Genomic DNA, 14894 nt, shown 5'->3' with positions numbered 1-14894 from the left:
GATTTGATCCTTAGCAAAGTGTGAATAGTATAGTACAGTTTTGCAGGAAATAGACCATATTCACATAACAAAATGAATAAAATAAAATACTTTTTGACAAACAAAACATAAATGGTTCGCCGTACAAGCTGGGTGCTGCCTACCATATATGATCTTCCCATCAGTTATTTCAACTTACTTTGTGTAATGTGGAGTAAGATTGTGACAGTGGAGGAGTAATTGCGTCTTAAACGATACATCGAGCTACCTTAGTTCGAGATGGATCATGTGCCGCCACTCAGAAGGCCAACATACTTCACAAATGGCGAAAACAACTCTTCGCCCAGACACACAACACAAACCGACTACTGTGGAATGGACCAACTGAGTGAGTCCAGTTTAGAAAGATGTCCGGAATAGCCGGATTTTTAAAAAAAACAACACTTGAAATGACAATATTAAAAGAAATATTATATATATTGAATTGAATTCAGGGCCGGATATGTGGTCCAGTATTCCAAATAATCCTGATTAGTCAGCGTCCGTATTGGACAGAAAATACAGTAATTAACTGACGGTGCACATGGCGAACACAAGTGCTACCCTTATATCCGTCCAGTCTATCTGTCCGCCCAAACACAGACCCTGATCGTGACTCTTCACAACCATACACTGCACTTGACCCCGACACAGGTCGGGACGTTATTTGGTGGGCGCCGGTGCATGTTGGTTTTACTAATTACAGGTGCGCGGGGCAGTTGAGGAGAATGTCGTGCACGAAGCCGATGACGTCTTACGTCTAGCAACGCTGTCGATGTAGGTGTATGCAAGGTTAGACAGCTAATTACGCCCTGTATAGACACGTGATGGTTGGAGCATATTCTGGATTCTTCCTTATCCAAAGTTATTCAAGATCAAACTAAACGGTGGGCCCTTCGTTAAGAGGGTAGACGTTACACAAAGAATGTCCTGTAAGAAAATGGCCTTGATCGAGCACTTGATTACTTGGTTTGTGACCTGATGATTGCGAGTAAGAAGAGCATTGCTTTAACGGTATTGGTGTGGAGTGGAATGAGAATCGTTGCTTGCAGGATTGAGGTAAGAACTGTCCTTCAGCAACCCATGATTGTCGTAATAGAAGATTAAAACAGGATCTGGTGGTCAGGCTCTCGGTCTTGGGTGACGCATATGTCCCATTTGGTCAGATTGATGCCCCTGATGTTAATCACTGGATTGTCTGATCCACAATTATTTACATAACGCCTTCATATAGCTAGAGTATTGCTTAGTACGGCATTAAACAACAACCACATTAAAAATCAAATAAAGTCTGCAGGGTTGCTATCGTCTTGAAAACTTCACGAAAGTGGAAGGGGGTTCTCTGCATGAAATATTTAAATTACAAAGACACATACATGTCAAAACGTACACATGTATTAAAAACATCATGCATTGATATTCAAACAGCACATCGGTGAACCCATATATGAATATTTCCCTGACTAAACCACCTACCATGACTTGGAAATCACACCACACACACGACTCCTCGATGTAAGGCATGATGACGTTTCAGTCGTCACCGACACCGTCTAATTTAGGAAGCTTCCCCCTCCCTGCAGATCGCCTCTCGCGCCACTTTGACAGCTGCGCTCTCTAAGGTCACGACACTATGCCCTGTGGATTGTCACTCGCAGTTAAATCAGCTATTGCGCAACGGTAGCCCTTCACATGTACTGAAACACTGACGGTTCAAACCAGACTGGTGGTCGTGCTGCCCTCGCTTCGACACAACAAGCCCAGTCTAACCGATCCCTTCATCCCCGAGCACACATACAAATATTGGTTGCAGTCACATGGCCCGGCTAAATATCTGTCAACTCGGTTCAATCACATCTCATGTCTGACTTTTTGTCCCAGCTCCATGGCTAAGCCGTTGTAGCGTTGAGGTTAAAGACAGTGTTGGGCCGGTAACTGGTACACCATCAAATACTGATTCAGATACAGCTTCGGTAACAACACGTCTCCATGAGAGGAGACGCTGGTCTGTAGGTACTAACTGCTATACTTGAAGGCCCAGGACATAGCACGTGTGTCAATTATGATCACCCAATACATCTGGGTTAGAATTCGTCTTCAGCAACCATGCTTGTCGTAAGAGCGACTGATAGGGTGGTCAGGCTTGGTTGACATGTCATTGCATAGCTTGTCGCTCATGATGTCAGTCACTGGATTGTCCTGTCACGATCCATCCGTACATTTATAGAGCTGGTATGCTGTTGTTGTTAGTCAAACAAACAATCACCCAATCACATACAGTGGAGAAGGGTCGTAGTTAGGTGATTCGGTATTATGATGGGAGATTGGTCAATCTCGGAGTGAGTGAGTTGGGTTTTACGCCACTTTTAGCAATATTATAGCAATAACTCGGTGGAGGACACAAGAAATGGGCTCCACTCATTGTACCCATAAGGGGAATAGAACCCGGGCCTTCGGTGTGATGGGCGAACGTTTTAACCACACGGCTACCCCACCGCCCCAGGTCAATCTCGGAAACTGGCAAGAAACTAAAATAAGAGTTAGTCACGAGCTCGTCACCCCGTGTCTTCCTGTACAGTCACTACAACATAACTGACGTCACCAGCTCGTCACCCCGTGTCTTCCTATACATTATAACATAGATGTCGTCCCCAGCTCGTCACCCCGTGTCTTCCTATACATTATAACATAGATGTCGTCCCCAGCTCGTCACCCCGTGTCTTCCTATACATTATAACATAGATGTCGTCCCCAGCTCGTCACCCCGTGACTTCCTATACATTATAACATAGATGTCGTCCCCAGCTCGTCACCTCATGTCTTCCTATACATTATAACATAGATGTCGTCCCCAGCTCGTCACCCCGTGTCTTCCTAAACTGTTACAACAATGTAACTGTCGTCACCAGCTCGTCACCCCGTGTCTTCCTATACATTATAACATAGATGTCGTCACCAGCTCGTCACCCCGTGTCTTCCTATACATTATAACATAGATGTCGTCCCCAGCTCGTCACCCCGTGTCTTCCTATACATTATAACATAGATGTCGTCCCCAGCTCGTCACCTCATGTCTTCCTATACATTATAACATAGATGTCGTCCCCAGCTCGTCACCCCGTGTCTTCCTAAACTGTTACAACAATGTAACTGTCGTCACCAGCTCGTCACCCCGTGTCTTCCTATACATTATAACATAGATGTCGTCACCAGCTCGTCACCCCGTGTCTTCCTATACATTATAACATAGATGTCGTCCCCAGCTCGTCACCCCGTGTCTTCCTATACATTATAACATAGATGTCGTCCCCAGCTCGTCACCTCATGTCTTCCTAAACTGTTACAACAATGTAACTGTCGTCACTAGCTCGTCACCCCGTGTCTTCCTATACATTATAACATAGATGTCGTCCCCAGCTCGTCACCCCGTGTCTTCCTATACATTATAACATAGATGTCGTCCCCAGCTCGTCACCCCGTGTCTTCCTATACATTATAACATAGATGTCGTCCCCAGCTCGTCACCTCATGTCTTCCTAAACTGTTACAACAATGTAACTGTCGTCACTAGCTCGTCACCCCGTGTCTTCCTATACATTATAACATAGATGTCGTCTCCAGCTCGTCACCCCGTGTCTTCCTATACATTATAACACAGATGTCGTCCCCAGCTCGTCACTTCATGTCTTCCTATACATTATAACATAGATGTCGTCCCCAGCTCGTCACCTCATGTCTTCCTAAACTGTTACAACAATGTAACTGTCGTCACTAGCTCGTCACTTCATGTCTTCCTATACATTATAACATAGATGTCGTCCCCAGCTCGTCACCTCATGTCTTCCTAAACTGTTACAACAAAGTAACTGTCGTCACTAGCTCGTCACCCCGTGTCTTCCTATACATTATAACATAGATGTCGTCCCCAGCTCGTCACCTCATGTCTTCCTAAACTGTTACAACAATGTAACTGTCGTCACTAGCTCGTCACCCCGGATCTGACATACACTGCAGGAATGCGACAATGCAACCTGCCCGTCTGTCCGACACTGACGGCTGCAACATTGACAACATTACAACAGGACGTGGCGGCATGACAAAATAATTGGCTCTCTCCGCTGTGAGAGCGCAATACAACTAAAAAACACGCGGAAAATAACGCTTGTGAAAGTTGAAGCATGTATCTCCAGTTGAAATACCAGTTAACAGACAGGTGCTAAATGAGGGGTGGGCGATGCAAATCCGAGGGGACGGGAAGGCGACAGTGAGGGTGGAAGAATAGCGACTTTGTCACGACTCTAATTAGTCTAATACTCTGTGAGGACTGTGGGGCAGCGACTTCGACATCGCGGTTTACTTGACGAACATGGTCCTCGACGCGTCTCGACGTTACACCGAAGTAACGAGCTTTCTGAAACAATGGAACTGGGACGTGAACCTACTTCGGACTGAAACGAAAATCTTCAGGCATCGTGTTGTTATGGCGACGGGGATTAGGAGGAAGGTATACCAGGTTTAATTCCGTCCCTGTACTCAAACGTCTTAATCCATGTTGCTGAGACTGCACCAAGTGATGATGGCGGAATGCTGACACAACACATTCCGCTGTTCCAAACACACACAGCACACAACACGCAACAAAGGCAATGCTATCCTATGTAAACTGTCGTCAAATATTGAATTGAGATTGAAGCCACGCGTGCGGGTTAACTCTCGGCGTTCGTTACTTTAGTCCGTTTGGCGACATCGTCGACGACGATCTGACGTATAAAACATGGGCGCCAATATATACATCGGCTTTATGAAAAACACTGGGAGAAAGCCTGGAAATATTACAGTTAAGACCAATTCAAATCACCGCTCCTCTTCGAACAAATACTCTTTGATACAGCCACTCAGAGACAATGAGATGAAATTCAAGCACTGAAAATAAACAATTGGATACGACAGCAAAGGTCACCTTCCAATCCTATCGTTATGTAATACAAAACATAAGGTCCCTTAAACAATTTATGACTTAAATATGACGAGTGTCGCTTCAGTGGTACAAAGGCAGATGATTAAAGATAATCCCCATTCATTAGTGAGTTAGTTATTGGATTTCGTACCCTTTAGTATTCTTAATCGGACTATAATCCGTTACTCAAGATTATATAATCAAAGAGGAAATTCACAAATCTTCACGGGGAAGCCGTGAGAAAGGAAAGGGTCAACACATGCATTACTCGCACTCAAAAACTCCGGGTCATAACAGTGTTAATAGTTCATGGGTCAGGAAAATATACATCGATCTATCAACTCATCCACTAATTATGAGTACTGTGTTAGCAATCCGATACAGGTAATCAACTTCAAAGGAACCGACGTCAGGTAACGTCCGCTGGCCAGGTGCCGATACTCAACTCACAGAAAGTGTGAAGATTGTGAAGGATTCACGGTGTAGACGGAACCATGGTGGCTCTGTGCAACATATTGGTCAGTGGTTCATAATGATAGCAAGATACTTACAAACCACGATGGCGGTTCCTAAATAATTTTGTTTTACTGGTAATTTAATGTACCATCTGATATACAGCTTGTGTGTCCATCTGATACACAATCATTGTGTCCATCTGATACACAGCTTAGTCACCCCTTACGGGAACCAGAGGACGTGGGTGGCTGTATAACACAACCAATAAATCCCGCCAGTTATCTACGAGGATTCTAGTTTACAATTATCTAGCTCGTCACTCGTTCGATAAGATGGATGCTCACGGTGTCGATCACTGCATTAGCATGGCCACAATCTAGTGGTTCCAGACCGCAAGGTGGCCGAGTGGGTTAGATGGCTGAGTTTGTGTATTGGCGATAAGGTGCCTGACTATGAGAGTGTACATTCGAATCCCGGATGGGACTCAACCATTATAACATATTTGACGAATTGCTAAATGGCATTGTGCATTCATTCAATAGAGCATTCAACATAGCTCTCAGCAGAGCATTCAACATAACTGTCAGCAGAGCATTCATCACAACTGTCAGTTGATCATTCAACACAACTGTCAGCCGGGCATTCAACAGAAATGCCATCAGAGCATTCATCACAACTGTCAGCAGAGCATTCAACAGAAATGTCAGCAGAGCATTCAACAGAAATGCCATCAGAGCATTCAACAGAAATGCCATCAGAGCATTCATCACAACTGTCAGCAGAGCATTCAACATAACTGCCAGCAGAGCATTCATCACAACTGTCAGCAGAGCATTCAACAGAAATGTCAGCAGAACATTCAACACAACTGTCAGTAAAACATCCCACGCCATTTTCAGCATAACATTCAACAGAACTGTGAGCAACATATTCAACAGAAATGTCATAACATTCAACAGAATTTTCAGCGAAACATTCATCAGAAATGTCAGCGAACAATTAACATCAAACAAAACTGAAACATTCATTCCGAACAGAATAAAGGCAAAATACTGTCCACTCACCCTCCACTGTAACGAATAATTACGTCATGGTCAGGGTGACTAAATATACTAGGTTGTGATCGGTATGACCTTTCACTAAATGTGGCTATAGACACATAACATCCACTCTGAACAAATATGCTGAGTAATCAATCTGTGTGAGCCTGTCTCAACCAGCAGGTACAGTCTGCACACCTTATCACAATCGTGAGGCGTGAATTTGCCGTATCTGGAGATTAATGCGTTTAATAGAGAAATAACCAGGTACCATATCGTTATCTGTCAACCTAACACAATTACTAGGGCCATTGACATTAGTGTTATCGTCGCGTAAACCATTGGTAGCACTCACTCCATATTGATATTGGGGGCCGTACCGGGAGATTCTCAAGCCCATATCGTGTAACATGATTCAAGTATATCTGCACTATGTACTCATCTTAACCATAGCTGTACGATTGGTGGCCACTGTTCACAGGGTGTAGACCTCGATCTATTCACACGCTCTGTTGTTAGGCAGAATTTAAAAATTACAATCTCATTTATTTTCATCCGTTTTATGTTTTTGTTGGAAATTGTAGCGTTCTAATCACCTGAGTATAAGAAAGTGAGAAAACTAGGCTCGAAGTATACTGCTGATTGAAGACAAATGTTTGTTTGCCGGAAGCTACCCCTGTGATTGGGCGTCGGGGTGAAACTCAACGTAATCTAACCTAATTAGTAAGTGTTGGGGCTGTGTTTACAAGGGCTTTACTCAGAGGCGCCATGCAGCCCTGTTTACATGGCATACTGGAAATGTGATGGTTACAATCTTGTAGGATTATAATGTGTTGCTTAAAGACGTGCAGGATTTCTGCAGACCATCTCCGAGAGGCCCCGACAGAGGGTTGCGGGGACAGTGAGACCAAAGGATGCCTTCATGACTTCGATATACCCGTAGTTTTATCACATGAAACAAACATATATGGCGTTACATATTTGCAAAATATTCACAACAGTTGCAGTAGCCATGAAACGGACTCAATATGAGTGTCATTATTCACCAAGAACTTACTGAACTTTCAGCAAATAATTGCATTTTCTCTCAATGTACCTACTTTTGACAGCCAAGATTCAAGAGTCTTTATTCAGTATCAAAGGCCTCCAGCCCCGAGTACATGTGTATATAGTGTATATATAGTCAAGCTGACAACCGTATGCAATGTATGTCCATTAGGGGTAGCCCACTGCTTAAAGCGTAATGGTCATGCCAGGTTCGATTCCCTAAACGTGTGCCTCTGTGACGCTGGAACCCGTGAAGATCCGGGGTAGAATAGGTCTTCAGCAACCCATGTGCTTGCCATAACAGGCGACTATGCTTGTCGTAAGAGGCGACTAACGGGATCGGGTGGTCAGTTTCGCTGACTTGGTTGACACATGTCATCGGTTCCCAATTGCGCAGATCGATGCTCATGCTGTTGATCACTGGATTGTCTGGTCCAGACTCGATTATTTACAGACCGCCGCCATATTGCTGGGATATTGCTGAATGTGGCGTAAAACTAAACTCACTCACTCACTCACTGTGACGCTGGAATATATCTTTAATACTGCTACAGATACGGTGTGGTAGCCCGGTGGTTAAAGCGTTACCTCGTTACGCTGAACATTCGGGTTCGATTCCCCCAGGTTACAGCGTCAACGGGAATGTTGCATGGATACGATAGGAAACAGGGAGACACAACGAAAGAATATTACAGAGCACGACTAGTCGGTGATAAATCAAAGCAATCGCGACAACCGCTCTGATCGCTAATGAATGGGTCCTTAGATGTCAACTCAAGCTACCAGGAAGCTGATATTCAAACGAAGCATTTGTGGATGTCAAGAGCGATATAAACATTCTGATCACTGCCAGAAAAGAATTCATCTGACATACAAAGAAACACAAACATTATCATTCATGATGGATCGGTCATTCGGACGTCCATATTAATATTTGCGATTAAAGCAATACTAAACAAGCGTTAATATTCATTTCAGTTGGAACATGAGCATAAAATGCATCCGTGTTGACTGTTGCTAGTTTTATGAGGCTTTGTTAATTGTACTTGGCTTCAGGAGCTACTGTTGCTGCCAGTGTTCCGCCTGAACTACCAGGGTGAACACTGAGGCACACACTCGGGCCTCGCCATGCGGAACTCGGGGTGGGACATTAACAACGTAAATACATGTACTTAAGTCTCAACGATCACACGCAGGCAGGTGCTGCATGGATGGTGTGTCGTGTGATGACTGAACGTAGCATGAAGTACCTCATGTGAAACGTCAACATCGACAATGTGTATTGATATTTGTGTTTGATTGGCGAGTTTGATTGGGTTTTTCTGGCGCGGGATATCCGAGGGAAGTCGGTGATATGAAATGCGTCTCCTAATACCCGTACACCCTGTGTCTCTGCAAATACCCGTACACCCTGTGTCTCTCCAAATACCCCTACACTATGTGTTCCCCGAATACTCGTACGCTGTGTCTCCCCGACTACCCGAACACTCAGAGTCTCCCTGAATACCCGTAAGCTCTGTGTCTCCGCGATAACCCGTACGCCCTGTGTCTCCCCGGATACCCGAACACTCTGTTTCTTCCAGAATACCCGAACACTCTGTTTCTCCCCGAATACCCGTACGCCCTGTGTCTCCCCGAATACCCAAACACTCTGTGTCGTCATGAATACCCGAACGCTCTGTGTCTCCCCGAATACCCGAACGCGCTGTGTCTCCCCAAATACCCGAACGCTCTGTGTCTCCCCAAATACCCGTACGCTCTGTGTCTCTCCGGATACCCGATACATCCTGTGTCTCCCCGGATACCCGATACACCCTGTGTTTCACCTGATACACGTCACTGTATCTATTTGAAAGATGTGTCCATATACCCGAATACCCGTTCACTCGTGTGCAGTAGTGTGTAACTAGTAACCGTAGACAAGTACCGGATAATCACAGTACATCCCCTGCAATCTAATCAGCTGACTTATTGTGGCAGTGATGTCTTCAGCAAGCTGTGCGTCCCGATCGCCCCACCCATACTGTACATAGAAAACAACTCCGCGTTGACAGCTTAGCGTAGTATTGCCGAGTCGCATGGTACAGATGGGAGTGAGTTAGTGTAGTTTTACGCCGCAAAATTCTGGCAACATCATGGTGGTGAACATCAGATATGGCCTTCACACATTGTGGGAAATCGAACCCGGGTCTTAGGCGTGTCGAGCGAACGCACTAACCACTAGGCTACCCCGCCGCCCCCCATGAAGTCGAGGACTTCCAAGTGTACAGTCAACTGTACGTAGCGCATTCTGCTTGAATGTAAACGCAGAGAAAGAAAGATGTAACCGCTGACAAGAACTATGACAACCATGAGATGAGGATGGCAATATTTGGTACGCATATTCAACATTTTAAAATATCTTCCTAGAAACAATCCTTTAATTACTGTATTTTATTCAGTAATCTCCCTTAAAGTCGCACCCTCTTCTCAATGCTTTAGATATTTGTGTTAAGTGGTATTTGGCTTCAAGGCAGAGCTGCAGATTCAGAGTGAAACTTTCATGGAATTCGGGAATCGCAGGACGAGGACATGGGGGGACAATATCAGCGAATTCCCGATGTTGGATTAAAATTGAAATATAAATATGACCATGTATTTGTTATGAGAAGACAGATCATTCAACCTCGAGATATCGGCAAGGTTTAAATACTTTTATTGTAATTACTCCTTGTACATTCTCTTATAGCCACGACCCTCGGTAAACCGCTATCCACGTAACGCCGACAGGAAATACCTGTCACTGACGGAGTGAGCGTCACTTTTGATCTCGCTTTAATTAATACAAGGTAAGCACAGGTAAACCCAGGTAAGTGTCCACTTGAACCCTGTATAGACTCTGGGAGGTGTATCTTGTCGAGAACATCCCGTACACAAATGAATATGAGTGAATACATTTCCCTCGCCCAACCAATGCCCCTGATGAGCTGGTGTCTGCATTAAAGCCTCCCTCATTCGGAACATTTCCTGAAAAATCTACAAATGAACAATTTCATGTAAAACTAGACATAGGTTACTCTCATCAGTCAGTCGAAGGCAGTAATTACACGCCTCGAGAGCAGCAGGATGATGAAGATGAGAACTGTTAAGACAGAATTATGGCTCTTCTCTGTCTCATTAAGTCGTCATGTCGCTGTAGACGAAGTACCGTAAGATTGATGACTGTGTGCGACGTTGCCACTTCACCCACTGACTTGCCTAGCTCGATAGCCGGCGTTCCGAGCAACACCGGCGTTTGCTGTACAACACGAACACCGCCGTATTGTGTAGAATACCCGCATTGATAATGCGATGATGATTATGATAAATGTCCATTTGAACATCTTTGTCAGATTCTGTCATTTACAGCTGTCTCTCGGCGTGACAAAATGACCACGTGTTTTGAATTGCTGAGAGGTCGACCCACTTCGGATGTGACGAAATTGTCTTCGAAAACTGTGTTATTGCGAATTCGAAGTACATCACGTTGACGTGATCATTTGCGTTACTGTCACATGACATTCCTATATATCGAAGGCTAGAAACATCCGTAATTACGAAAACAATGTCTTTCCCCAAGGTGCGATGACTAAAGATACCTTTCACGTTAACTCCGGACGTAACGAAGGCCGGGATATCGGATATTACGAAGATATTTCCATAGGCTGCGACGACTTCATATTAACTGCGACCGAAAACGAGCAAATTTAAAGGTCCATTTATAGTGTCATTTATATCCCAAGTTTGTTTAAAGTTGATGGGTTTTAAAAAAATTAAAAAATGAAAGGTTCATCTGCAACCCGGTGTTTTTGTCGATCTTCTATTATTTAAATTATATAAGTACACATATTCGCCAATCAATGACATATTCTATAAATTGTGTACACTGTTTTAGATAGTATTACACTTCCTACTCAGTCGATATCTTATTGGACGCGACACAAAAACGTAACACGACAATTACGGTCGCTTCCTGGTAATGCAAAAGATGGCTTGCACTTCTGTTATTGTGCTACACAAATAAAACAAGTTGTTAGGTAAACCGTACCGCTGTACGTATAAATACTTATGTAGGCCAATCAATACACGCACATATAATGAATTAAAAAGAGATATCTTAAGCACACGTTTTAAATTAATTGCATGTATTTAAACTATTAGTGTTAGTCGTTAAAATATAATGGTATTCCTCCCACGCAGAATGTGAATACATAGCGTGACATAGAATTCAGCTGATTGTACACTTATATAACAAGATCCTCAGGCGTGTTTCTGTACATGTACATGTACATACCGGTATGCTAACAATGTGACACGCTACCCGAGTGGAGGGTATCCCCAAACTATGTCACAGAACCGTGACAGTAACACCTGCCTCCTACACAGTCATTTCCTTGAAGTCAGTGTAGTAATAACGATGGCCTCATGATCTGTGATCAGTCATGTAATAATGAATTTATATGTGTATGTATAGCAAAATAAGGAAACTGATATCGGATTATAAACTAGACTTGTTATGAAACTATAGATCAATACCACCGGTTCTTAAAGCCATTGTCAATACAACACCCACAGCACGTGTTGGGCAATTTTCACGTGCATTAAACACGTCATAGAAAGAGTAATTATGCTTACCTTCCTGTTGACAAAACTTCCAACTCCTGACCGACGTATTAATGGAATGGAGAGGTTGTTCCTGGGTCTAGGAAGCTGACCCCCAAGTCTATTGGCTCTACCCCCGGGTATCTTGTGTCCCCCGGGTACAATGTTCCCCCCGGGCGTGGCCTGCATCGTCCACTCCTGTAGATTTCTGACCCCCGAAATAGACACCGTCTCCACTCCCATCGAGCCTTGCAAGCTGACTCAAGAAATACTCAACGAAGTTGGAACAGCTGGTGTCGACATTCTGAACACAGATCTACAGCCTCGCCGCATCTGACAGCCGCTGACATCACGGAATCAACAGGTAAAGCAATTTCCTTCTCAGGCGAGCTGACATTCATTCAGAATTGTCAACATGACGACTTACACAGCGAAGTGACTGCAGGATCGCATGAATGGAAGTATTGATGTCCTCTGCAGAGTGCTCAAGCCTGGAGCTCTCTGAGTTTGTGTTTTAGGAAGACAATTGTACAGGGTGTGTCGGGAAAAGATTAAAGGTTTAGTTTGAGTTCGAGAGAGGAAACTATCCACATGAGTGTCTCGTCTGCATCACAGGAGGGACGGATGCTACATCGGGCAGTGATTCGACTGAGATAAGCACTCGTTTGAGTTGGCACGCGCCACGACACACCTCGTTTGTCGTCTGCTCCTCGCGTGGGGCAAGATCAACGTCCGAGATCGATACTGACCGTTTGATTGCAGTTCATTGGCTCGACATTTACCTGGTTGTAATGGGTAAACAAGGTAAGACGCAACGTCAAAACAATAAACCCGTTAAACCAGCCGAGCGGAGAGATTTCAAACGCAACGGAGTATCGGCAGAGTAGGGTCACACTGTGAATCTGGGCGTAAACACAGCACTGTTCTCTACATTCACAGCCAGCTCTGGGATACAGGTAATCCCGCTAGGGGCATACCTGAATCTCAATGATGCTACCTCGCTTCCCTTCACATCATCATGGACGACATACATGAGTAACATCTAGGCCAGATGGGGAGAGTTTGAAAATTGTCGCCGTTGGAGGACAGATTCGTTTGAAAAGCAAGCGCTGTATAGGAATTATCAGCGGATACTTACCCCCTCCCGGGTGTCACAAATCTGCCGGAATACCACTGGGGTTATACATGCGGTCGTGTACAACTCAAAAGAATTGTGGACTAACCGATTTGTTCATATTACTATAATTGTTCTGACGTGACTTTACACATCGACTACAGAGATATGAAAAATGGATGGTCCTTAGAAATGACTACATACAGGAAACCCTGTTAATCTGGACTGTAACCATATCAGACTAATTGTCCGGATTATTAAACGTGATTAACGAATCTTTCATGTGAATATGGTGGTGAGTTTCTAATTTTTCCACGCGTTTTGAAATATTTGAATACCCGGTACAAGGTATCACAAAACTAGACAGAGAATTGAATGTTGCGGGTACCAAATATTTTTGAAGGTACATGTTTATGGAAAGAAGAAAGTGTCTCACAATCAAACCAAGTGACTTCTGGTCAATATATTGTTGGCTACCACCGATTAAGTACACAGTATGGTCCACGGGATCCATGATAATTAAATTAGCATACGTATCTACACCGTATCTACACCGTATCTACACCGTATCTACCGTATCTACACCGTATCTACACCGTATCGACATCACACATGTTCAGTATCCTGTATCACATGTTGTAGGGGTATCTACACCGTAGGGGTATCCTGTATCACATGTTGTAGGGGGGGGGAGGGGGGTTGGCAACAATCACAGCTTCTCGCGAGAAGTCAACACAGGCACATCATCGAAATGAGTGAGTGCGTATGGTTTCACGCCGCTTTTAGCAATATTCCAGCAATATCACGGCGGGCACGTGTGGGGAATCGAACCCGGGTCTTCGGCGTGACGAGTGGACGCTTTAACCACTAGGCTACTCACCGCTCCTAGTCATCGTAATGAATGACAATAGTTCTTGTGAGCAATAAGAGCTAGGTCTCTTCTGGTATTATCGGGGTCCGAAATAGACAGGACACGGAGTAATGCCCGTCGGACAGGACAGTTTCACTTCAGTCTGTCTATCGGGCACTTTGATCAAGATGCTGTGATGCTTTCATACGATAAATCACTGACGTTACCGGATCTGGAGGAATCTCAGGACAGATGGTTCTGGTGGCCCGACTAAGCCAGCAGAGATCTACAAGAGATATACGTGTGTCACTTAAACTAATGAAGAGGCTGTACTTGTACACTGTACGATGAATGAGTGTACTTATGCCCGTAACTGAGACAATAATGATGGGGTCCGGTGTCCCTTCATACAATAGATAGTTGCCTGGACTGTAGATAAGGTATGTCGGGATACCTGACCCGGCCTAACCGACGCGATATAGTCATTGAGAGGTATAGGTATTTGGGTGTCTACAGCGTTAGACAGAGATAAGCTACCGTCGTACAGACAGGTGTACGTACAGTTAACATTGAGAGGTATAGGTACTTGGGTGTCTACAGACACATCGTTAGACAGAGATAAGCTACCGCCGTACAGACAGGTGTACGTCCAGTTAACATTGAGAGGTATAGGTACTTGGGTGTCTACAGACACATCGTTAGACGGAGATAAGCTACCGCCGTACAGACAGGTGTACGTCCAGTTAACATTGAGAGGTATAGGTACTTGGGTGTCTACAGACACATCGTTAG

The 14894-nt window shown here is 44.4% G+C and overlaps 1 protein-coding gene across 6 annotated transcripts in view; it reads right to left on the bottom strand.

Moving 5' to 3' along the window:
• Positions 1-14894, bottom strand: part of LOC124291598 — a 93027-nt gene that overhangs the window by 39408 nt on the left and 38725 nt on the right. The window contains exon 1 of one of the 6 annotated variants that reach the window (XM_046728620.1): positions 12172-12555. The exons of the other annotated variants lie outside the window; for them this stretch is intronic. Within the exon in view, the coding sequence (XP_046584576.1) occupies positions 12172-12381 (210 nt within the window). The 5' untranslated portion in view covers positions 12382-12555. Of the gene's footprint in view, positions 1-12171; positions 12556-14894 lie in introns of those variants that run through there. 6 annotated transcript variants of the gene reach the window in all.

The sequence above is a fragment of the Haliotis rubra genome, unplaced genomic scaffold (genome assembly GCF_003918875.1).
Source record: "Haliotis rubra isolate DU_JTF1 unplaced genomic scaffold, ASM391887v1 Scf498, whole genome shotgun sequence".
Lineage (NCBI taxonomy): Eukaryota > Metazoa > Mollusca > Gastropoda > Lepetellida > Haliotidae > Haliotis > Haliotis rubra.
Note: the sequence above shows the minus strand (reverse complement) of the source record. Positions and strands in the feature narration are given on the sequence as shown.